Source organism: Ipomoea nil, unplaced genomic scaffold (genome assembly GCF_001879475.1).
Source record: "Ipomoea nil cultivar Tokyo-kokei standard unplaced genomic scaffold, Asagao_1.1 scaffold0803, whole genome shotgun sequence".
NCBI lineage: Eukaryota > Viridiplantae > Streptophyta > Magnoliopsida > Solanales > Convolvulaceae > Ipomoea > Ipomoea nil.
Window position 1 is genome coordinate 277685 of NW_017617231.1, and position 25703 is coordinate 303387.

Sequence of the window (25703 nt, forward strand, 5' to 3'; positions counted from 1 at the left end):
TATGTACGTCTTTTCATGCACCATCACCTTCATCTTTGTCCCCTTGGCCGGAAAAGAGCTTCCCTTATTTTGACGCGGAGTTTCCCAAAATCCAAATCCCTCAAATGTCTTCAATTCTCATCATCTTCGTTCTCTACTACTCTCTTCTCTTTCTCTCTCATCTCCAAACAAGCCTTAAACTTGCTTGATCTGGTTGAAATTAGCTTCGGATTCTTCTCTTTTTCTTGATCGGTCGGAATACCCAGCTAGGGATTTCGTTTTCTTGACTATTTTTAGCTTGGTTGAATAGTTTCTGGGAGTTTTCTAATGTTTCAGGACGAGGGATCGTCGTTGTCTATTACGTCATCGTCGCCGCTGCAAGCTTTGCCGGTGGGGGAGTGAATTTCGTCTGGATTGCCATACCCGTGGTTGAAGGAGGTGAAATCGAAAGTACTTGATCCATCTCTTGCTCACCTGCGCCGGCGGCAACCTGGAGAACTCCAACGTAGCCCTCGACCAGATTTTCCACCTGGCCGCGCCCGACGATGCCACCATGCAGCGCATCGCCTGCTACTTCGCTCAAGCTATCGCTGACAAGGTTGCCCGAACTCTGCCCGGCGTTTACCGGGCTCTCTGTTCCACCAAGCTAGCGTCGCCAGCCGATGATTTCCTTGCACGCAATTGTTCGTCGAATTGTTCCCGTTCTCGAAAGTGGCTTTCCTGGTGGCCAACCAGGCCATAATCGATGCCATGGAGAGCGAGAAAATGGTGCACATAATCGATTCAACGGCGCCGACCCAACCCAGTGTTGTGCACTGCTTCAAGACATCAGTGCCCTGCCGGAAGACCCTCCGCACTTTTGCATAATTGGCGTGCACCCCGTGAAAGAGGTGATGGAGCAAATGGGTCGGGTTTTATCCGAGGAGGCAAAGAAATAGGATATCCCTTTCCAGTTCAACGCCATTGTCAGCAAATTCGAAAGCTTGGATTTTGAGAAACTCCGGGTCAAAATAGGAATGCTCTGGCAATTTCATCTCCAATGTTGCTCCACACTCTTCTAGCTTACTACGATGACAAGAAACCATCACCATTCGCATCCAAGATCCCAAAGAGTATAGGAGATGAAGAAGTCGATGCCCATGCGGTTGAGAAAGGAGATGCCACGCTCGAGTCCGGTGACTTTTCTGGCCAAGGGGACAAAGATGAAGGTGATGGTGCATGAAAAGACGTAAATACCCCCTCTCAAACGGGGCATTTAACGGGAAGAGTGACGGAGGACCAAAATTGTCCTTGTCACAATAAGAGTGTCCACAAATTGTCTGATTTTTTTTATAAAGGACCAAAATTGTTTGTGCCACTATAAGTCTAGGACCAAAAATGTCTTTTACTCATGAATTAACTATATATCCAGAATGAATGAACTATATATCCAGAATGAATTAACTATATATCCAGAATGAATGAACTATATATTCAAAATCGATAAGGTCAATTATGAATGTGTAATTATTAATTTCTGAATGTACTGTTGTCAAATTATGCATATATAATTATGAATATATAGTTATGTAATTCTGGATATATAGTTATGTAATTCTAGATATATAGTTATGAAGTTAAGGATATATCCTACTGTTTGAATACGCAAGAAAACCGCCTAACGCCGTTAATGGCAATCCGAACGGAATTTTTTTTAAATGGAACGGCGTCGTTTTGCAACCGTGTGCACCACGCATGGTGCACACAGTTGCATAGCATAACGATTGTACTTAGATAGGGGTGAGTTTGAAAAATAAAGGCCCGCCAAAGAGTGCGTTTCTTTGGCCCGCATGCTATATATATATATATATATATATATATATATATATATAGAATTACATTTAGGTAAAAACACATCTTAAAATACAAACCTGTGGATTAATTTGGGCCATTGGATTTTGCATTTGGATGGCTGTGATTTGGGCGTGAGATTTAGTGGTAGTTTAATGTGTTTTTATGTTAAGGGGGGTAGTTATGGTATTTTACTTGTGTTGAAACCTAGTTATATTAGTTTTAATTTCACGCGCACGTCTGGAATTTCTCTAGTCTTTCGTATGTTCGCTGTTCGTGCGTAGGGAGTGTGTGGACGAGCTCCGCGAATCTCGTCGGCTTGCCTCCTTTGTTCGTTCGTTCTTCAATCCCACGTAGAGATGGTTGTCGGGGGGACCGCGGCACAGTGAAGAGGCAGGGATCACCGGGCGTCGGTCGAGGTTAGTTCGATTTGTTTAATCCGTATTTTTTTGTCGCGGGGGGGAGGGGGGGGGGGGGGGGTTGTTTTTTTCTGTGTTTTTTGCGTTCAGCGTTGGGGGTTTTGTTGTTTGTTTGCCGTTAACGGTGGTTTTGGTGTCGGGGGTGTGGGTATTGCCGATTTTGTGACCGGATTTCGTAGCTAGGTTTTTTTTTTTTTTTTTTTTTTTTTTTTTGGGTTTACTGAGTTGTGGAGGTCTGGTCCATTGGGTGGCGGCATGGGGTTGGTGGCCTTCTCGGCCGCGCATGACGGTGGGGTTTTGTTCGTTAAGTTTCTATTTTTCACCCGTTGTTTGCTGTCGCGGTGCCGAGTTCGTGGACTTCCCGCTGTGCCGCGAGCTCCGTTGCTCGCTCTGACACCAATCGCAGACATGTATCGAAAGACCAAAACCTCGTTGATTTAGAGTTTTCTTTCAGTTTCAAGCCACACCCAAAGGATTTAGAGTTTTCTTAAATAATAGGTTTGGTCTTAATATCTATGGATGCTGGTTCAGATCTGGGTTAATTATTAGTTTCAGAGCATTGCATTTCTTCCACAAGTGCTAACTAAATAGTTGAAGATTAAGTAATTGTTCTTTATTTTTCTGTGTGGTCTTAGATAACTACAATTAGTTTTTATTAAATCTGCCCATAATTTTTGCTTCTGAATTATCTCCACAAAAACTCAATTCTACCTTTTTCTATTTTACATAATTTTTTTACTCACTTTTACTCTTTTAAGCATAGAATTTGTCTCAACAGTAAGTTTACACATTCTACATGTAGAAACTTGTGTAGCTTTGTCATGGTCTAGAAAGAAACAAACAGATCATCTTAAAGAACATCAAATATATTTTGCCTTCAACATTATATTAGCATAGGAGGGAATATAATGAGTTCTATAAAAATAAAAAGATAAAAACATAGAGTGACAATGGAGCTCATATTTACTCCTACATCATCCTATGCTGTTGCTCGAATAATTACAGTTATAAACATATATGTATCAAGAAAAGTTAAATAAAAGTTGTAGTTCTGACATAAATTGTGTCTATTGAGACTCTTTTATGGTTCTATGTTGAGCTGGAGAAAATAATGAGTAATGGCTTACAATTTATACAGGTATTATTCAAGTTACCTTGTCAGATTTCTGGGTGAAATAAAGTGAATAATATGAACCTGGTCAGATTTCTGGGCTGGATGAGTTAAAGAGAATAAACAAGCAGTGATGATCAAAAAGGTCTGGGAGGACCGTGAATTTATCTCTAACATCTCGATAAATTTTCAACCTATTTTCTAGATGGTTAGATCTCTCCTTTTTCTGCAGCTCTATGTTAGGGATTTCTGATTTCTTATGCCGTGTATGAGGCGATGACAAATTAAAAACATCATTAAATTATTTAATGTGAATTAAAAAGGGTTAGGCAAATGTATGGTAACCATTTTTGTTATAAAAAAAAAGTTATGGAGGATATTTGGCGAGTAATGACCCATCTCTGTACTACGTAGCTAATTATATGCTTGCATTATTGAACATTTTTACCTCTGTTTGCATTATTGAACATTGTTACCTCTGTTTTAGATGTGTGCGTTCGTATCTTTTGTTTGTATGCTTGTTTGGTAGTCAACTACATGTGTGTTAGATTGCTAGATTGTTTGGATGTTAAGAGTTCAATTTATGTTGGTTTTGATTATCAATTTGCAAAATCAAAAAATGGAATGGTTTCTGTGTTCATTTTTGCTCCCAATTGTGCAGTTTTTTTTTTTTTTTTTTTTTACCTGCGTTCTACCACGTTGCTGGGGTGTGGGGTTGCTTCTACCGTGTGGCTGGTGGGGGTGGGGGTTGTTTGGGGCGTATTTATTTATGGATTTATACATGCGTATATGTAAAATTACGGTTGATCATCTTAAGAATTGTAGTTCGAAAAAAATAATATGGAATTATAATTGATTGCTTTTCACGTTAGTATTATGGGTTTGTTTGTTTGTTGTGGTGTGCATTCTATATTTTTCTTTTATGCTGACAATTTGGTGGTTCGTTTGTGTTAGGGGTAAAACTATATTCTGTGTTGGTGAACAGACTGTGTCATGGGAGGGTTTGTTATCTCCGACACCAGGCTCTCAAGTTGATCGGCGTAATAGATGTGTGGGCAGCTGTTCTTAATCGTCGGGAGGCTTCTAAGGGTGACACCACGAGTATTCACAAGTTTAGGCTGCGTTACATGAATGAGCTTGTGACTTTGGACTATAATGTGCACAGTCCAGGCAACCTTTCTTGGGCGTTTCGGTCGATATCTGCTCATTTTCCTTCCGTGTACACATGTGTGCTATTTAGTAAGGTCTGATTAGGATTTTGGTGTGATATTCACACGGGTGCTGCACACTGTGTTGATAATCGTTTTTGGTGTTACTACTCAAGTGCACCTTGTTACGTTTCATTGTGCGAGCATCATCTTGTGCACATATTAGTTTCTGGGACTACTGTAACGGCACACAGGCTGTCTTTAATTTATGCTTACACTTTTATTTGGCTTCGCTATGTTTAATGTTGGTGGTTTGGTAGTTTATATTGGTGTAAAAAGTTTTTCTTAATTTCATGCATTTTGGAGGGTGCTTAGCTTGGGTTATATCCTACACCATGTTTGCCCATTCGTATGGTATTGTGTGCATACACCATGTAATCAATTTTTCCGTATACTCATTGGTAATAAATTTAGTTCGATACATGTAACGTGTCTACTACCATCCAACATGTGAGCTTGTATATATTTCACTGTGTGCGCAGCGAATTGGTGTTTCTTATTTCCATGATTTACGGCGAGACATCACCGTTCCTCGATGTGGTTTTAATTTTTGTTCATCTGTGCACCGCAATATACAACTGTGTGCTCACCTGGGCAACATGGGGTTTATCATCCTATAAAAGTGCGCACAAATATGTTCATGTGTGCGTATGTGTCACTTCTTTTTCTTACTTAATTTCATGCATTCTGGATGTGGTGTTTAGCTTCATGTGTGCCCATTCGTATGGTACTGTGTGCATACGCCCTTTAATCATTTTTTCCGTATTACTCAATGGTAATAAATTTAGTTTTGTGCGCATAACGTTCTACTACCCTCCAACATGTGTGCTCGTGTATATTTACTTGTGTGCGCAGCGATTTGGTATTTCTTATTTTTATGATTTTCAGCTAGGCGTCCACGTTCCTCGATGTGGATATATGGTCCATCATGTGTGATCCGCAATATACTAGCTACTTTGTGCTCACTTTGGCAACATGGTTTTTTCCCTCCACCATGTGCGCTCACATATATCTTCATGTGTGCGTATATTATTCCACGCCTTTATTTTTTTTTTAAATCAAGTGCTAGTAATAATAAGTCTGATAAATGTAAATATTCAAGTACGGGTCATAAATCCAAACAAATGGCATTTTTTTAAAAATGGTTTGTGCCCAATATCAAGCTTCCTAATACATTTTTAAAATAAATATTAAATTTGTGTTACATTTTAAATGATATGCATTGGCATTCCAAAAGTAGTATTCTAAATAACATAAAATATTGTGTTCAATTTCGTCGTTCATTCACTAAACTAATCTGTATGTCAATTATTTTCAGTTTGATTGGGGTATGGGATGTGTGCATCACGGTTGATAACTGTGTGCGCGGTAGCGTGTTCGCATCCATGAGGTCTTGCCGCGTAACTCGTTTGTGTACTCTCTTTGCCGTAGGAGTAGAATACCGTCGGGGGGGGGGGGGGGGGGGGGGGGGGAGGGGGAGGATTGCGTCTGTATTCATTATCTTTAATCCTACTTTAATTACTCTCCTTTTATTTAGGTATAATAAATCAAAATCACAATTTTACCATAATTAGGTTACCATGCAATTCTCTAAACTACCCTTATTATCCCTATTTACATTCTAGCCATATGTTTTAACCATTCAATCTAATCCATTGATCTAATCTAATCTTATGGCTCATATTAGTCCACAAGTTTGTATTTTAAGAGGGTTTGCATGTGAATGCAACCCTATATATATATATATATATATATATATATATATATATATATATAAAATGCGATTGTGCGGTGAGAGGAGAGCCATTGATCTTGTTAAAATCAATGTTCAAGATTAACAAAATTAAAAAATGCACGGCGACAATTTGGTAATTTTTGCATTTAGATCAAATTTAAGGTGCGTGGTTTTTGTGCTTTAAGGTGCGTGGTTTGTGTGCTTAATGTAAGTAGTAACTTAAGTTGCATGGTTTTTGTGCTTAATATTGTGCTTAATGTTCGTTATTTTTGTGTTTAAGGTGCGTGGTTTTTGTGTTTAAGGCACGTGATTTGTGTACTTAATGTGAGTAGTTGTTGAAACTTAAGTGCGTGGTTTTTGTGCTTAAGATGCGTGGTTTGTGTGCTTAATGTGAGTAGTTGTTGAAATTTAAGGTGCGTCAGTCTGAAGCTTAAGGTGCGTTGTTTTACTTCTTAAGGTACGTGGTTTGTGTTCTTAAGGTGCGGGGATTGCGTTCAATGAGAATGGGAGCTTATTCTCATTAGAGCGTGCCCATATATATATATATATATATATATATATATATATATATATATATATATATATATATATATATATATATATATATATATATATATATATATATATATATATATATATATATATATATATATATATATATATATATATATATATATATATATATATATATATATATAGAAGGGATCAGTTGCATTTGTCGCTTCCCGTGCGGTTGTGCGGTTGATTAATGTGCGTGAGCTTTGTACTTAATGTGCGTGAGTCTTGTACTTAATGTGTCTGAGCTTTGTACTTAATGTGCGTGAGTGTGTAATGTTAATGTGCGTGAATTTTGTACTTAATGTGTCTGAGTCTTGTGTTTAATGTGCCCGAGATTTGTACTTAAAGTGCGTGAGTAGTTCAGTATTACGAGCTCAGAAGGAAGCAGAACAGGAAATTTTCACAGTCTCCTTCTTTTTCACAATCTTTGAAGCTGTCATTAACAGCTTCGCTCTCATTAGCAGCTACTCAGTATGCAAACCAAAACAAGACAAATTTCATTGTTGCACCACTTCGAAAAAAAACAAGAAGAAAATGCAGCAGTGGATGCACATAATTTTCACAGCAGTGAATGAAGAACACACTCACGCACATTAAGCACACAACTCACGTACCTTAGGCACAAGACTCGCACACCTTAAGTACAAAACTCACGCACATTAACATTACACATTCACGCATATTAAGTACAAATCTCAGGCACATTAAACACGATACTCACACACATTGAGTACAAATCTCACGCACATTAATCAACCGCACAAGAACCTTTCACTATATAGGGTGTGGTTCCTATGAGAACCAACCTCCCCATGAGTTCATGGGAACCAATCTCATCCATTAAAAAAAATCTTTAGATCGCGTGTGCATAATAAGTATTATGATGTGTGCATATCAAGCATGTGTTTTGTGCAACATAGACATGCTTAATATGCACCTATCATAATGCTAATATGCACACACGTTTTTAATGCCCAATTAATATCATCATTATAGAGGTGATATCTCCGTCAGTCTCTGTCGTTGCTCTGTTACCGAGCAAGGCGATGTAAATGCATACCCTCTTCAACAAAATTTAAGCTAGTAAATATGCATTATAGGAATGAATTTTGGATATAAATGAATACACAAGTGTTGGACATGTCCCTAGACAAGGTGATTGGAGTTGATCGGTGATTTCATATTTCCAGTCAGTTCACCATTTTTTACGATGACCAAAGAAACGCACTTTTTACGATTGGAGCTAGTAAATATGCATTCTTTGGCCCGCGTGCTAGCTATATTTTTTACGATTGGAGTTGTATAATCCGCTAACATTAACCGCTAACTGCTGATTGCAAACACGGACATTGCGAGGTAGTTCTCACTTCAATTTGTTGTGTGATTTGAATACTCTCGTTGTCACAAAATCTCTCAAGTAGTTAATATGGTTGGCTGTATTAATTATATTTTTTTAATTTTTTCATGGTATTAATAAAATACTTGGTAAATAAATATATAGCATTATTTTATGTTATAACTTTGATATTTAATTAGAAAAATAGTGCACAAAAAAGATAATAGATAATGTAGTGAATATAATCAATTGATGAATTTGAATGTAAAAATTTTTACATTTGAGAAAAATAAAGACAATATAACTAATGAAAATATTTCTTTTAATTAATTTATTGATAATTAATAATTTGTTTTTCACTGAATAAAGACATTGTAAGGACAATGTAGCGAATATAATCAATTAATAAATTTGAATATAAAGAATTTTTATATTGAGGAAAAATAAAGACAATATAACTAATAAAATTATTTATCTTATTTAATTTATTGATAATGAATAATATTTTTTTTTTTTGAATAAAGACATTGTGAACACATAATTCTAAATTAAAGAAAAGCATATGTATTATTTTTTGTTGTAACTACTAAATTATTATTTATATAATTTAATAAGAGTAAAATAGAGTACTAATTATGCCAACTTTGATTGGGATGAGGTTCGAACCTAAGACCTCTTTTTTTATTGAAATCAATGAGTAAGTTAACGGTGAACTAACGGCAATTCTTAAAATTTTAACGGAATTAGTAACGGTGTGTGGGTATTTTAGGAAATTTTAGTGTAAAATTTAAATCTGATCAATCTTTTAATCAATCTGAGCCATTCATTTGATTAAAATCTGTGACCGCCATTTTTTCTACCCATTATAGGCCTAACTCTCTTGGGCTCTTATTAGTATAGTATATATATATATATATATATATATATATATATATATATATATATATATATATATATATATATATATGGAAGGGATCAGTTGCATTTGTCGCTTCCCGTGCGGTTGTGCGGTTGATTAATGTGCGTGAGCTTTGTACTTAATGTGCGTGAGTCTTGTACTTAATGTGTCTGAGCTTTGTACTTAATGTGCGTGAGTGTGTAATGTTAATGTGCGTGAATTTTGTACTTAATGTGTCTGAGTCTTGTGTTTAATGTGCCCGAGATTTGTACTTAAAGTGCGTGAGTAGTTCAGAATTACGAGCTCAGAAGGAAGCAGAACAGGAAATTTTCACAGTCTCCTTCTTTTTCACAATCTTTGAGGCTCTCATTAACAGCTTCGCTCTCATTAGCAGCTCCTCAGTATGCAAACAAAAACAAGACAAAATTCATTGTTGCTCCACTTCGAAACAAAAACAAGAAGAAAATGCAGCAGTGGATCCACATAATTTTCACAGCAGTGAATGAAAAACACACTCACGCACATTAAGCACACAACTCACGCACCTTAGGCACAAGACTCGCACACCTTAAGTACAAAACTCACGCACATTAACATTACACATTCACGCATATTAAGTACAAATCTCAGGCACATTAAACACGATACTCACGCACATTGAGTACAAATCTCACGCACATTAATCAACCGGACGGGAAGCATTCGACCGCACAAAACCTTTCCCTATATAGGGTGAGGTTCCTATGAGAACCAACCTCCCCATAAGTTTATGGGAACTAATCTCATCCATTAAAAAAAATCTTTGGATCGCGTGTGCATATTAAGTATTATGATGTGTGCATATCAAGCATGTGTTTTGTGCAACATAGACATGCTTAATATGCACATATCATAATGCTAATATTCACACACGTTTTTAATGCCCAATGAATATCATCGTTATAGAGGTGATATCTCCGTCAGTCTCTGTCGTTGCTTTGTTACCGAGCAAGGCGATGTAAATGCATACCCTCTTCAACAAAATTTAAGCTAGTAAATATGCATTATAGGAATGAATTTTGGATATAAATGAATACACAAGTGTTGGTCATGTCCCTAGACAAGGTGATTGGAGTTGATCGGTGATTTCATATTTCCAGTCGGTTCACCATTTTTTACGATGACCTCTTGGTTGGTAGTGTTCTCATTTTTCTTTGTGCGATAAGAAAAGAAGAAATAGAGTTGATCGTTAGTTACTATATCGTTGCCAATATGATCAACGTCTGAAGCCTTTTCTCTTTCCCCTTTTTTCGGGAGGAGTTTTCCAGTCCACGGTCATTTTTGCATAGGCCTGTCAAGATCAGTAACGTGGTTTCACATCACCTTGCTCGGCAACAAAACAATGACCAACATCTTCTCTGCCACTGCCGAAGCTGAGTTTCAGCCATGGGCGGACTTACAGTGGGGGCAGCTGCCCCCATTCACACCACCCCCACGCCCACCCCCACCCCTTATATATGTCAAAAGTTGGTGAGAAGGAGGGTGCGATATTAGCGAATAGTGGTGTGGAATGAAACATTGGGAGAGGGAGAGTTCGAGGAAAATGGAATTCAGTAATGATGGATTACGGACTAGAAGACCATCGGTGGTTCAAACAATTGTATGAGGCAAGATCATATTGGATAGAAGCATACTTCAAAGATGTTTTTATGGGGCTTACTCCGCACAACGTCCAGATCCGAGGTAGAAAACAGAGTATTTGGAAACTGCACTAACCACCACGGAAGCTTGCTAGAGTTTTTCACCTAGTTTGAAAGCGCTATCAATTTGCAGCGTCACAAACATGCACGACTAGTGGCAGATTGCGAAGGGTCTTTGCCAAGTGTAGAGACACCTCCTCGCATTGAGAAGCAGACATCAATAATTTACACAATAACAATATTCTACGAGGTCCAGACAGAGATATATGACAGAAGGTAATCAGCCTACCTTCTTTACAGAAGAAAAAAGAAAAAAAAAATTGCCATGCGTTCATATGAGAGAGAAGAAAGTCCTCTCTCATCTGGCAATTGTCCACGGTTCATCTCATCTGTCAATTGTCCACGGTTCACCTCATCTGTCATATGTAATTTTGTACACATTTTTTTTTTGAGAATCATCTCTACGCATTTATGGTTATGGTTTATTCTATATTAATAAGTGTGTTCATGGTTTATTCTATATTTTTTTAGAATATTAAATAATATTAATATTATTATTATTATTATTATTAATATATTAAACACAAAATTTGGTATTATTATGATAATTATTAGTACGAAATTATTGGTATTATTATTATTAATATTACAATCTAGTGATATTATTTTTAGTTGTAATATTATTTGTTCCGGGACTAATAATTGCACTGTAATTGTAGAGGGGCTTGAGAAGTTATTTTCTCCAACTTCTCGAATGGAAAGGCAGCTATGAAGGTATTCCAATTGATGAACATATACCTTAACGAGAATAAGTTGAACTGATTGGCATAAAGTATTCAGATCTCATTGAAAATCTCACGAATCCCCCTCAAATTGGTGTTGGTGTCCCCTTCAAACTGCTGCAAACTTGCAACTGGTGTCCCCTCTCAAACAGGTGTTCCCCTTCTGGGATAATCTTTACATGCGGGCCGTTCTTATTTAATTAAGTCTGGATTCTATTTAAATTGAATTTATTATGGCTTATACAATCATTAGTATCGCTTATACCAAAACACTCTCTGCAGGGATTTGAAATATCAAGTAGCCTAAAAGAGTTAGAATAGGGACGGGGTTTTACTTGTTGAACTTGGCCTATTGCACTTCAGAGTAGGATATCAGTCTCGAACTTGGCCTATTTCACTTCAGAGAAGGATATTAGGGCAAGATATCAGGGCATGATATCAGAACAAGATATCAGAGCATGATATCAGAGCAAGATATCATAGTGTAAAGTTCATTGATATTATGGGCGAACCTACAGTTGGTGAAGCTGCCCCCACTCACCCCACGCCCACTCCCTATATAGCCCTTGTGTATATATGTATATATATAGTGTTCATGTTTTAGATATATGTATATGAAAACAAATAAATATAAACAATAGGTTATGTAGACTAGTTGGCAAAGTTGTGTTTCAGTCTTGAAATGGTGAAGGGGTCGAATCCTTGCTTTATATATATATATATATATATATATATATATATATATATATATATATATATATATATATATATATATATATATGATCCCATGACCGGTATTTCTATAATTAAAATCTTAATGTATGAGTGATTCGTTTTCCCAAAATCATATGAAACAAAAATTCAACAACCGAATTGAGTACAAAATTCCTTCACATTTTCCTCAATTGATCCATTTGAAAGTCATTGGGGACAAGGAACTCGAGATTGAAATTTGAGTATCTAGGTGATGCAAGTAACAAAAATTTTTAACGAAAAAAGAGAGAAAAGTAGCTAAAATCACGAAAGCAAAGAGAACCATGAGTTAAAAAGCTTAGAAGCATATAGGAAAATTTGAGTGAAAATGGTTATGTAGACACTATAAATAGTAGTAAATTAAAAAATAAATAAATAATGAACCATATCTATACTATTTGCCGACGGAACCTCAAATTGCATTTAGCAAGAAATGCAGTATTCCAGCTAGCAGCTAGCAGAAGATACATTTGCATGTAAGCCATGTGCCTTTTGAATAGTAGAGTTCTATTGCTAATGGAAATCTCAATAAACCATAATCTTCCACCGTATACCAATTGGAGTCTTTATCTACATCTTCACCATAGCCTCTCTATTTAAAACACAATAGCCTCATTGCTAAACACAGTTCTAGCTACCTAGTAATCTCTCTCTAAGATCATTGTCTTCATTCCCTAAGTTCTCTCTCTTGTCTCTAATCTACGTTCATTATTGAATTAGTAACTCAAACTTGTGAGAATGAGAGGAGGAATAGTTTTCAAAGAGCAGGGGAATGAAATTTATTCTACTCCAATTGAAAGTCTAAAACATACTTGGGATAGCATACGAGTTCCAATTCTTTTGCCTATTCTGAGAATTGCAATGTTTGTATGCATAGTGATGTCCGTTATGCTCTTTCTTGAAAGGGTTTACATGGCTATTGTAATTGTTGGTGTTAAGTGCTTTGGGAAGAAACGATACACCAAGTATAAGTTGAATGCTAAAGAAGATCGGGAGCAAAATCAAAACTATCCAAAGGTGTTGGTTCAAATTCCCATGTTTAATGAAAAGGAGGTACACGCCATTAAAATTTTCTTTACATTAATTGCATATATTTTATACCTAAGTGAATGCATAATGAAGTTATATGCATAAACATTGTGGCAAGCTAATAATAGGAACTTCAACCTTAAAATGCCCAATTTAGTAATTAAATGTTAAAACTTATAAAGTATAAGTTGAATGCTAAAGAAGATCTGGAGCAAAATCAAAACTACCCAAAGGTGTTGATCCAAATTCCCATGTTTAATGAAAAGGAGGTACACGCTATTAAAATTTTCTTTACATTAGTTGCATATATTTTATACCTAAGTGAATGCATAATGAAGTTATATGCATAAACATTGTGGCAAGCTAATAATAGGAACTTCAACCTTAAAATGCCCAATTTAGTAATTAAATGTTAAAACTTATAAAGAAAACTACTATATAGGTAACCCAACTAAACAAAAGTTACCTCAAGGGTTTTTTGAGTAACTAAGCAAAAAACTCTTGATAAGTAATTACTAACAATATCAGGGACATTCCAAAAAAAACAGTTACCATAATTTTTTTTTTCTAAATAAGGACAAGCACACTATCACTAGTAAGAAATAACTCATAATTTCCTTCTTTATTCTTCATCAGGTTTACAAGCTCTCTATCGGAGCTGTATGTGGCTTTATATGGCCATCAGATCGATTTATTGTGCAAGTTCTTGATGACTCCACCAATGATAGTCTAAGGGTATTCTCTCAACCAAATATTAACTAAAACAAAGATCTATCCAAATCTTATGAATTAACAATAATTCTTTGAGACCTCATACACAGAAACTGGTGGAGGATGAATGTAAAATGTGGATGCAGAGAGGAGTTAATGTGAAGTACGAGACAAGGAACAACAGGAATGGTTACAAGGCTGGTGCTTTACGTGAAGGTCTAAAAAAGCAATACGTTGATGATTGTGAATTTGTTGCTATCTTTGATGCTGATTTTCAGCCTGATAATGATTTTCTTTGGAGGACCATCCCTTATCTCCTAGAAAATTCAGAATTGGCATTGGTGCAAGCAAGATGGAAATTTGGTAAGGCCAATATTAGCATTAGCATCATCCCACTCTTGAACTCCAATTCATGTGATTAAAGTGGGTGAAACTTCAACAGTGAATGCAGATGAATGTATAATGACTCGACTTCAGGAAATGTCACTAAACTACCACTTTAGTGTTGAGCAAGAAGTGGGCTCATCAACATGCTCATTTTTTGGGTTCAACGGTAAGCAATGAAAAGTATCACTCTAGAATATTTAATACATGCAAATAATAATTTCAAATATTATTTTAGGGACTGCTGGTGTTTGGAGAATCCAAGCACTACATGATGCAGGTGGATGGAAAGATCGAACAACAGTGGAAGACATGGACCTTGCAGTCAGAGCTAGCCTTAGGGGATGGAAATTTCTTTATATTGGTGACTTAGAAGTGAGTCTTTTAAGTATTTACAAATTTATTTATAGTAATACTTAGAAGATCAAATCTCTATATATCAAGAAACTAAAATAGTTAATTTAGGTAAAAAATGAACTTCCAAGCACCTTCAAGGCTTATAGGTATCAACAACATCGGTGGTCATGTGGTCCAGCAAACCTCTTCAGGAAAATGTTCAAAGAAATCATCCAAAGCGAGGTAATTAAACTCAATAGGGGTTTCTTTGTATTAATAATAATTCAAAAAAACTCAAAATGGATCTCTCATATACAATGCAGCGTGTGTCCCTATACAAGAAACTTCACTTGGTCTATGATTTCTTCTTAGTGAGGAAGATTATAGCACATTGGGTTACCTTTTTCTTCTATTGTATTGTCATCCCATTTGCTATTGTAATCCCTGAGTTGCATCTTACAAAGCCAATAGCTATATATCTTCCAGCAACTATAACCATTCTAAATGCAGCTTGCACAAAGAGGTATGCAATTCAACAAAAGCAATAAAAATTATAAGAGTTGATTGCAATAACTTTTATTTAATTATCGCTATTCTCTATGCTTGGAAAAGGTCCTTCCATCTTCTTGTGGTTTGGATATTATTTGAAAACGTCATGTCTCTGCATCGAACTAAGGCTGCAATAATCGGACTACTAGAAGCCAACAGAGCCAATGAATGGGTTGTAACAGAAAAATTAGGGAATGCAGCTAAGCAAAGGCAAAATGTGAGAGTGCCAAAAAGAAAAACGTGCAAGATTAGAGAAAGGTAATGCATTTAACTCTAGATGTGGAAATTTTCTATTGGATAATATATCTATTCTAAAAGGTTGCTAGGAAATCATTAATATTGCTTTTGCATAACTTTCTTGGAATAATCATTAAACTATAACCATTCAAACAGGATCCATTTGCTCGAGATTATGATGGGAGTTTTTATGCTGCAATGTGCATTGTATGATGTGATTTTTGGGAATGACTTGTTTTATGTATATCTAGTGCTGCAAGCATTGGCCTTCTTTGTAGTTGGATTTGGCTGTGTTGGAACACAAGTCCCCGACTAGAGCTTTGCAGGAAGGTATATATACCATAAACACAAAGACAAGTAAACTTTGTTAGTGGACGTTGTTGGTTTTTTTAAGTATTGGCCATTTAATTGGCAAAACATTTAATGTATATTTTGATTTGGTTTTTTTTTTTTTTTTTTTTTTTTTTTTTTTTGGAATCCTAAGTATTATGATTATATTAGAGTTGGCATTTTGTAATTAGAATAAGAAGTCTTGTATCATTGGATTGATCAACCAGGGACCTTCTATAGCGATGACAGATGTGTATTGTTCTCGTATCTATTGGTAAAAGTTATCATTATATACAGATGTGTACTGTTCTCGTATCTATTGGTATAAGTTATCATTATATTTTGAACATGAAGTGATGAACATAGATAGTTGTCATATTTTACTTGACAAAAAAGAAGATTATAAATTCCCTAGCTTCTTGTTGTGAATCTCTGAAGCAAAAGCCATGTGCCATCACTCTTTCTAGCAACAGAAAAGAGCCCACAGTAGTTGATTCACTTTGGTGACCCTAGTCCACTAAGAGTCAAAAAAATGTGGAGGTTTTAGGGTGTGTTTGGAAATCCGGAAAATGATTTCTGGAAATCATTTTTCGAGTTTTTGGTGTTTGGCTAGGCGAGGAAAAGAGAAGTCAAAGGAAAATAACTTATGGTCAATGGAAAATGACTCCTCTTTTCCGGAAAATGACTTCCCCTATGACTTCCCCTTTTTTTGGGGGGAAGTCATTTTCCATTCTTTGGTTTTGCTCATCGCCATTGCATCAACACGACAACACCAAAGACCATCGCCGGATACATCGCCACTGCTGGAGGTTCATCCCCTCGCCACCGTTGATCTGCTCGTCACCGTCATTGATCTACCCGTCGCCGTCGTCGATCTGCCCGTCACTATTGAGGAAGATTGAGGAAGAAACCCAGGTCCGTCCGGTCACCGCCTACCACCATCGCTACTAGTCGAGAAAATAATAAAGAGGGCGACGGAGGTTCAAAGGACTGTTGCTTCGCCGAATCGCCGCCGAATTTGCTATCCACCACCGCCTGGGAGAATAAACCGAATTTGCTATCCACCACCGCCTGGGAGAATAAAGAAAGAAAGACGTCCACCATAACTATCGAATCCACCGTCGCCGAATTTGTTGTTCACCACCATTTCTAATTTCAATTTCAATTTCACAATTCTGCTGTCCACCACCACCAGAAATCAATTTCACCATTTCTAATTTCAATTTCAACTTCACAATTTCTAATTTCAATTTCAACTTCACTATTTCTCATTTTGTGCCTTGTTTATGCATACTGATATGTTAAATAATAATAATTTATGATAATTTTGTTTTGAGTTTGTCATTTTTCTACTCATTTTCTAGAAAATGAACCAAACACACAAAGACAGTTTTCTGTTGGATAGCCAAACACCGGAAAGGAAAATATTTTCTGAAAAATTACTCATTTTCTGAAAAACATTTTCCAAAAGTCATTTTCCTGCTTTCCAAACGGACCCTTAGTAGAAAATGTTACTACAGTATATACAAGGAGGGGAAAAAGATCAGAAAGAGTCTTCCAAGACCAAATATAAGAGTCTTCCAAGGCAAGTATAAGGCTCTTACTAATAAAAAGAGGCATAAATTGACTTTCTACGTGGGTGACCAGTTGATGTTTTTTATCCATAAAAAGAGAATTTCAATAAGAAATTTTTAGAAGCTGAGTCCAAAGAAGTTTATCTTCTTCAAGATTATCAATAATATATTAATATCAATGATAACACGTATGTAATTTACCTATCGAGCAACTGGAGAATTTCAAAGACCTTTAATGTCGCAGATGTCATCAAATATTTTTTTGAGGATGACCCATTGTGTTTTGACGACTCAAGAGCGAGTCTTTTGTATGCAAAAGAAAACGGAGTACATGAAAAATCCATAAAAGCAGGAATAATAATCAACATGCTTACATGCATGAAGTGGAAGAGTTTTCTAAGTTTGGCAGCTAGTCAGTCCAGAATCTTTATTATTTTCAATATTTACAATCTCTTTTAGTTTTATGTATTTCTTGTTGTTTGCATTAAATGTTTCTCGTAATTCCTTTTCCCTTAGACTCCTATTTAAATCATACTACTATGGAAGAAACAGAGTCAGTTAATATATTTGAAAACTTTTTGGAGTGATTTGTGATCATATTTTTATTAGGTCTTTCTATATTTTCTATTGTTATTGCCATGTATTAGTGGCTTAGATGGTGAGTCTTCTTCCTAGTCAACATCATGTTCATAATTAGAAATTTGTTTACTTTCCTTTCTGGACTCGCTCCTTTTTCAATGAGGCTCAATATTCTAAGCATCTCTTCTAGGCTGGGAGTAATCTAGGAAATCACTTGGTTTCTTGCCCCCTAGGATAACCTTCTGAGATTTTACACTACTAACCAGTTAAGTGTTTTAAACTATCCATATCTTCTCCATCATCTGTGGCTCTATTGTTGGATTTTTATTTTTTATTTTTTTTTGTTGCAACATAGCTAGGTCATTAGAGTTGTTGACCATCTCATTTTCTTGGGACCTTCCTTTTTCTTTCACTTGGATAATGTTTTCTATTTCCACAGTAATATTAAAATCACTAGAATCAGACAACCAATTACTAGAATCATTATGTTTCCTTTTTTTTTTTTTTTTTTTGCCAAATGGAAATACCCACAGAAATATCATCTACCCTTCTCCCTTGTGAATCTATATCAAAACCTTCATTGTCCACATGATCATTTAAATGTTAGCAAAGCCTCAAGTCCAACCCAAAAATCTTCATCAAAATCATTACCAAGACCAAAAGCAAACATATGCATACGCAGGGGAGTGGGTTCTACAACATATGAAATAATAGTCTAATCTAAAGGGTTACCTTCCGAGTGATGTTGATTTTGACCCAAGGAGTTCCAAGAATACAATTGGGAAGGTGTTTACTTCGGGTTGCCTTTGCTTGACCAGATTCCTCCATGCCGCGAGGTTCTCGCCCGATCAAGATGGATTAGAAATGGCTGAGTTCCTCGTGTTCAAAATTGCAAAGAGCTCTGATTAGGGTTGGTGCTTCTTCCTATTTGTTTTGGTGATTTGGAGTGTCATCCTCTTGATTTCACCATGATCAAGGAGGCTTTTCGTTGCCAAGGAGTAAGATGAGCAGTGAGGGAGAGACGAGGGTTTCTACTACCGTGAGTGGAACGACTGAGATGAGATAAGGGGATATTTCTTTTCCTCTCCTTTTTGAATTTTGATTATTAATTGAGTTAATACCTAAAATGTTCATAGACCTTATAATGATTTTTTTCAATTTTGTCTTAAACGATTTCAGTGACCTAATGTAGTATCAGACTTTTATATTTTTATTCAATTTAGTCTTTCATTTGTTGTTCTGTCCGTTTGATGTTAAATAGAAGGACAATTCAATAATTTCAATATTAACATTTCTTTACTCATAGACCTGCGAAGTGTGAAATCCCTCATTCTTTTACGAATTACTCCCAAACTTGCGAATATAAAATTTGATTCGCAGGTCTGGGAGTAATTCGTAAATGAAAGAGGGATTTCGCACTTGGCAAGGCTAAGAGTAAATACTTGCCAATATTGAGATTATTGAATTATCCTTTTATTTAACTCTAATTTGACGGAATAACAATCGGATGATTAAATTGAGAAAAAATACAAAAGTTTAGGACTACATTCGGTCATCAAAGTCGTTTAGAACGAAATTGAGAAAAAGCATTATAGTCGATGACCATTTTTTGTATTAACTTATTACTTGTATTAATTCAAGGGGTCTTGGTCAATTATCATTTCTTCCGCTAGAGCCATTATAATGGTCCAACCCGTCGGATTGAGCTCATTTAACCCATTTTTAAATGGACTAGGTTGGAGGTTTTTCCAAATCGGCCCATTTAGGCCCACACGTACAACCCGTGAGAGGGTATGAGTTATACGGGTTGGCCCGTATAACGGTATAACCGTATAACTGGTATCCCCACTTTCAAATTTGTTGTGTAATTGAGATTTGAATATTAATATTTTAAAATATTGTTAATAACAAGATTTTTGTTTGTACTATCGACTCTATTACAATGTAGTATCTGTTTAATATATTTTCTCTATTTGTTGTAGTTCAAAGAGTCAATACCCCGCCACTGATGTTCGATCATGTGACCTTCCCTAAAGGAGAGTCACATAGGTGTCAACTGAGCATAAGGTGCATGACTAATAACAAGAATTTAACCCTTATATATAAAACTAGTTTTACATGTGCATTGCGTGAATGAGTTAATGTCCAATGTTTATCATTAAATAAATATTTGAAAGTATATCAATGCAGAATTATATATGAGATGTTCATGCGTAAGTAATTTAATGTTGAATTTGTTTATTTAAATATGTAACTCATGGTATATGAATACAATATAATATATGAGATTCACTATAATTGTTACTAAACTTTTTTTAAATAGTAATCAAGTATTTTTGTTGCAAAGGGTTTTAATATGTTTAATGAATGCACATATATACAAGATCAATGAATGAATCAACGGTACCAGTCCTTTAGGTGTTTTGCACAGTATTCATTTAGTTCAACCAATATTGTTGAATAAATTATTATGGATAAAGAAATTCCTAATTTAAGGAATTTAGATGAAGTAGTAAAAATTTAAAATTTTTAATTATAATGTAACCCAAAGATATTGGACGATTGGTAAATATGATGTAACCCAAAGATGAAAATGTTAAAGAAAGTATTTGGTTATTCAACAGTTTGAAGCCACAATTTGTTCCAAGCCACTGAAAATACAAACATTACCATTTACAATATTTTCACTTAGCATTTTTTAGAATGATTTCTCTAAAACACCTCTATATTAAAAAAATAAAAATAAAATTACTGTAGAGCCATTTTGACTCCTTGAATAACAAGAGCCAGTTTCGCTGACTCACTGCTTGCCCATCAAACGGATGGGCAAGCTTAATTTTAAATTGGAGCCTTGAGGCTCCACTCCCATGCCACTTTTCTCACCGATGTGGGAAAAGTGTCAAAACTAAGAGGAGCCGAATGTTCAGCTCCTCATATGTTTTATTTTTTTTATTTTTTATTTAATTTTATTTATTTTATTAAATTATTATTATTATTATTATTATTATTATTATTATTATTATTATTATTATTATTATTATTATTATTATTATTATTATTATTATTTATACCCTTAGGTCATTTTACATGTTAATCTAAATAGCTAATTTTTCAAATATCTTTTTACCTATCATTGATATAATTCGCTGGTCAAATCCGTTAATATAATTCGCTAACTGCTGAATGCCAAACAAGGACATTGCGAAATAGTTTTCCACTTCAATATGATTGGCTTAATTATATATTTTTAATTTTTTTCATGGTATTAATAAAATACTTGGTAAATAAATACATAGTATTATTTTGTATTATAACTTTGGTATTTAATTAAAAAACAGCGCACAAAAAAAAAATAGACAATGTAGTGAATATAATCAATGGATGAATTTGAATGTAAAGAATTTTTACATTGGAGAAAAATAAAGACAATATAACTAATGAAATTATTTTTCTTAATTAATTTATTGATAATGAATAATTTTTTTTGAATAAAGACATTGTAGGGACAATGTAGCGAATATAATCAATTGATGAATTTGAATGTAAAGAATTTTTATATTGGAGAAAAATAAAGACAATATAACTAATGAAATTATTTCTCTTATTTAATTTATTGATAATAAGTATTTTTTTTGAATGAAAGCATTATAGACACATAATTCTAAATTAAAGAAATGCATATTTATTATTTTTGGTTGTAGCTACTAAATTATTATTTAATTTAATAAGAGTAAAATAAAGTTCTAATTATGCCAATTTTGATTGAGGTGTGGTTCGAACCTAAGACTTTTCTTATTGAAATCAATGAGTAAGTTAATGGTGAACTAACAAAAATTAACGAGAAAGATAATATTTAACGGAAAAGTTAACAGATATTCATATAATTAAGGATAAATTAGGAAATCCTAAGGAAAAATTAAAATCTGATCAATTTGAGCCATTCATTTGATTAAAAAATGTGATCATCATTTTTTCTACCCATTATAGGCCTAACTCTCTTGGGCTCTTATTAGAATAGTAGATAGTTCATTTTTTCAGGGTTCCCCCAATATTTTTCAAACTTATTTTTCATTTGGGTCCCCCTGTACAGAATATTTTAAAAACAAATTGACCATTGTTTAAAAATTAAAACAAACACAGATTTTAAAAAACTACACAAATTTGTATTTACCTTTTCACAACCAGATTCAGCTCCAATCATGTCATCTAACATGCAATTAAGATCAGAGATCTCACTGAAGAAAGTGTTAGATGTGACATAAAGAGAACTAGAAATTCTCATAGTCATGTTATAGAAACTTTTTAGAAAAGTTACCAAACTTTGTACATTACACCAATCTAGAAAAGTGCACACAAAATCACCAAGGTCAACAGAAAATGAGGAATCATTCCCCTCATATGCATCAAGCACTCTCTGGTACTGGATAGCAGTGTTGAGCATTATGTAAGTGTTATTCCATCTGGTAGGAACATCCAACTGCAAAGCTTATCTAGCTTCCACCCCAGATCAGCAAGATCTCTAAACTTCTTTAGCCTTGCAGGGGAGTTCTTAACCCATCTCACTGCACCCCTAACCCTCTGAACTGAATTGTCATCAAACTTCAACCCATCTTGCACCACCAAATTCAGAATATGGGTTATACACCTCATGTGCATGTATTGACACCTTATAGAAGTGCTACCCCAAGGCAGCAACTTACTTTTGAAAAACCCCATGGCAGTATCATTGGAAGAGGCATTGTCAATTGTGACAGTAAAGACATTCTTAATACCCCACTCAACTAGACAACTCTCCAAGGCCTTGGCTACATTCTCTCCCTTATGAGATGAAATAGGGACAAAGACTATGAATTTTTTGTTGAGCTTCCACTTATCATCAATGAAATTTGCAGTAATGCACATGTAATTTATCTTCTGTACAGAGGTCCATGTGTCAGTGGTCAAGCTAACTATTTGGGAGCTACCCTTAAAAATTTGTTTAAGGACTAATCTGTCATCTAGGTATCTTTGGAAAATATCTCTTGAAACTGTCCACCTAGAAGGGATTTGGAACCTAGGACAGGCAACTAGAATGAATCTTCTAAAAAACCTTTGCCCTTCAACAAACCTAAAGGGTAACTCATCTATTATAATCATTATCTCACATAAAGCCCTCCTAATGGCTTCTTGATTAAACACTCAAGTACCTAATTCCCCCATTACCTCCTTAGAACCCTCTGGCGCATAGAATGATACATCATTGAAGGTGATCAGTGACTGCCTTGTATCCTTAGAATGAGGATGTTTAAGACAGCTAATCATATGATTTCTTAAGGAGGAAGTGCCATTTTTTTTTGGCTCACATGCAAAGAGCCTTGCACAATATAGGCACTTCCCCTTAATCAACTTTTCATCTTTATCAAGGATCTTTTTCAAAGTGATCTCACCTTTGATATAGACTCAACCTACTTCATCCTTTTTGTAGGAATAGCAGGAGTCACTTGAGGTTGCTGAGCAGGTGTCTCAGTGCCTTGGGCTTGTCCTCCATGTCCCTCCTGAGTTGAGGGTTGAGGTCCAGAACTAGGTTTAATGATGCTCTCCATCTAAAAGGATGGGCATCAATTCATTATCCAACAATGGCAAGTATGCAACAATCACAATAAACATACAAATAATTGAAAGGAATCCAAATTAAGACACTTGTTTGTGTCATCATTTATCAAAATTTCATAATTACATATTTACATTACAAACAGTTAAGGACATTTAAGGGCCATACATCCATAAACATATTACATATTTACATTACAAAAAAAATCCAGATTCAGGAACTGTATTCAGTTCATCATTATCTGAATTTCAATTAAGGGCTTCCACCAATAAATGAAAATTTCAAGTTTCAACCTTGATAATTTTACATTTAAGCCTTTAACTCTTTAAGGGGCATCACAATAGATCACAATCATCGCATAATATCACAATATCTCACAGTTTCACACTGCTTCCACCATAATATATCAGAAAATATTCATATTTCAAATATATCACAATATATTCCAAATATAAAACTAAGATTTGCAATTAAAACTACTTCCAGAATAATATATCATGATATATCAGAACTGATAGAACATATTCATAATATATCACAATATATCACAATACACAAAATAAATCACAAATATAAAACTAAGGTTTGCGATTAAAATTGCTTCCACAATAATATATCACAATATATTAGAAAATATCCCTAATATATCAAAATATTTCACAATACATTTAATAAATCAGAAATATAAACCAGAGTTTGCGATTTAATTGGTTTTCCCCAAATATTTTCCGGAGAACAAGGGCATCTAATCAGTAATCACCACGAGAAGGGCTTCCACCACTCTAAGTCACCAATGGCCACCAGAGAATCGGAGACGACTATCTTAGACACAAGTCTCACCGTCTCAGAGAGTGAGACAAGAACAAAGAAGTCAGAGAACAAAGAACAGAGAGAATCGGAGAATCGGACTATCGGAGAAAAAGAAAGAACAGAGGATTTGAGAACAGACTCAGAGAGAATCGGAGTAGAGAGAAGACTGAGGAGTAGAGAGAAGTCAGAGAATTGAGAGAATGGAAGATGCTAGAGTCTAGACAACTGAACGAGAACGACTTCGCAAATGATGGAGAGTTGCGTTCAACATACATATATACTAGGCTTAAACGACATCGTACCTTAACATGTCTAACCCTAACCCTAATATATTTCGGATATTCGGGCAGGTCGGATATGAAAATATCATACCCTACTCGACATCCCTTATCCGGCGTCGATTTGCTCCACAGTTCGGATATGCAATCTCGGATCGGGCAGTTTCTTCGGATATGGTCGGGTTTGCACCACCCTAGAAATAACAGTGATATTCCTTTCCTGTGTCATTTTAATCTTCACCCAACAAATTCAACAAATGAACTGTATCAGATAACACTTCACCCAAAAGAGAAAAAGTTTTATTGCCCGTACCTCTTTCACTAGAAGGATCAACCAGATCAAAAAGTTTCAACACATCCTATCTTTCTAGACTTAGCATGACAAGGCGACATTGCAGATATAAAAACCGATCGGCGGCATTGTCGGAAACAACCTCACGCGCCGATGCGTGGCTTCTCCGACAGTGATCGGACTCCTCATAGCGGCGCAGCTACTTCCCAAACCCAGCCTAGGAAACCACTCTCACTTCATAGGCTCTAATACAATGTTAAATGTCGAAGGATATAAACATTGTGTATATTTTGTAGGTTGCTGTACAGAATGAACCCTATTTATACATAAGGTAACAAGCTACTAGCCATAGAATTTGAAATAAACATAAGGCATAAAGAGGAACTCTAACTACAATTTAACTACCCCCTATTCATCTAACATTATGAACGCCTATATGTAGGGTTGTACTATTGAGGAAAAAGGGATTCGTTGAATATCTTGACCTCACCTTTGTGTTCCTAAGAAGCTCGGTGGTTTTGGATTCAGAAGCTTTAGGACCTTCAATTTGGCTATGCTTGGAAAACAAGCTTGAAAGCTTGTTCATTCTCCAAACTCATTGGTGGCTAGTGTTTACAAAGCTAAATACTACCCAAATTCATCTTTCATTGATTCTCAACTTGGATAAAATGCATCTTTCATTTGGAGAAACATCCGAGAAACTCGCCGACTCATAA

General features: G+C 35.3%; 1 protein-coding gene, 2 long non-coding RNA genes and 1 pseudogene across 3 annotated transcripts; 3 read left to right on the forward strand and 1 right to left on the reverse strand.

The window, feature by feature from the left end:
* Positions 1-25703, forward strand: LOC109177191 (annotated as a pseudogene).
* Positions 2056-4878, forward strand: LOC109177199. Its single transcript, XR_002053540.1, has 3 exons — positions 2056-2228; positions 3367-3547; positions 4294-4878. It is a non-coding gene; the product is annotated as an uncharacterized LOC109177199 (long non-coding RNA).
* On the forward strand, positions 14698-15960 carry LOC109177198 (mannan synthase 1-like). Its single transcript, XM_019326510.1, has 3 exons — positions 14698-15271; positions 15361-15555; positions 15691-15960. The coding sequence occupies exons 1-3, from the start codon at positions 15048-15050 to the stop codon at positions 15848-15850; spliced, it is 579 nt and encodes a 192-aa protein (XP_019182055.1). The 5' UTR covers positions 14698-15047; the 3' UTR covers positions 15851-15960.
* Positions 17492-19091, reverse strand: LOC109177200. Its single transcript, XR_002053541.1, has 2 exons — positions 18750-19091; positions 17492-17741 (listed from the first exon to the last, which is right to left on the reverse strand). It is a non-coding gene; the product is annotated as an uncharacterized LOC109177200 (long non-coding RNA).

What these genes read in the sequence shown, in the direction of transcription:
- LOC109177198 (XM_019326510.1), top strand. Translation starts at nt 15,048, where the DNA reads ATGGATCTCTCATATACAATGCAGCGTGTGTCCCTATACAAGAAACTT. An exon ending in AATGCAGCTTGCACAAAGAG is followed by an intron (nt 15,272 to 15,360) that starts GTATGCAATTCA and finishes TGCTTGGAAAAG; the next exon opens with GTCCTTCCATCTTCTTGTGG. An exon ending in ACGTGCAAGATTAGAGAAAG is followed by an intron (nt 15,556 to 15,690) that starts GTAATGCATTTA and finishes CCATTCAAACAG; the next exon opens with GATCCATTTGCTCGAGATTA.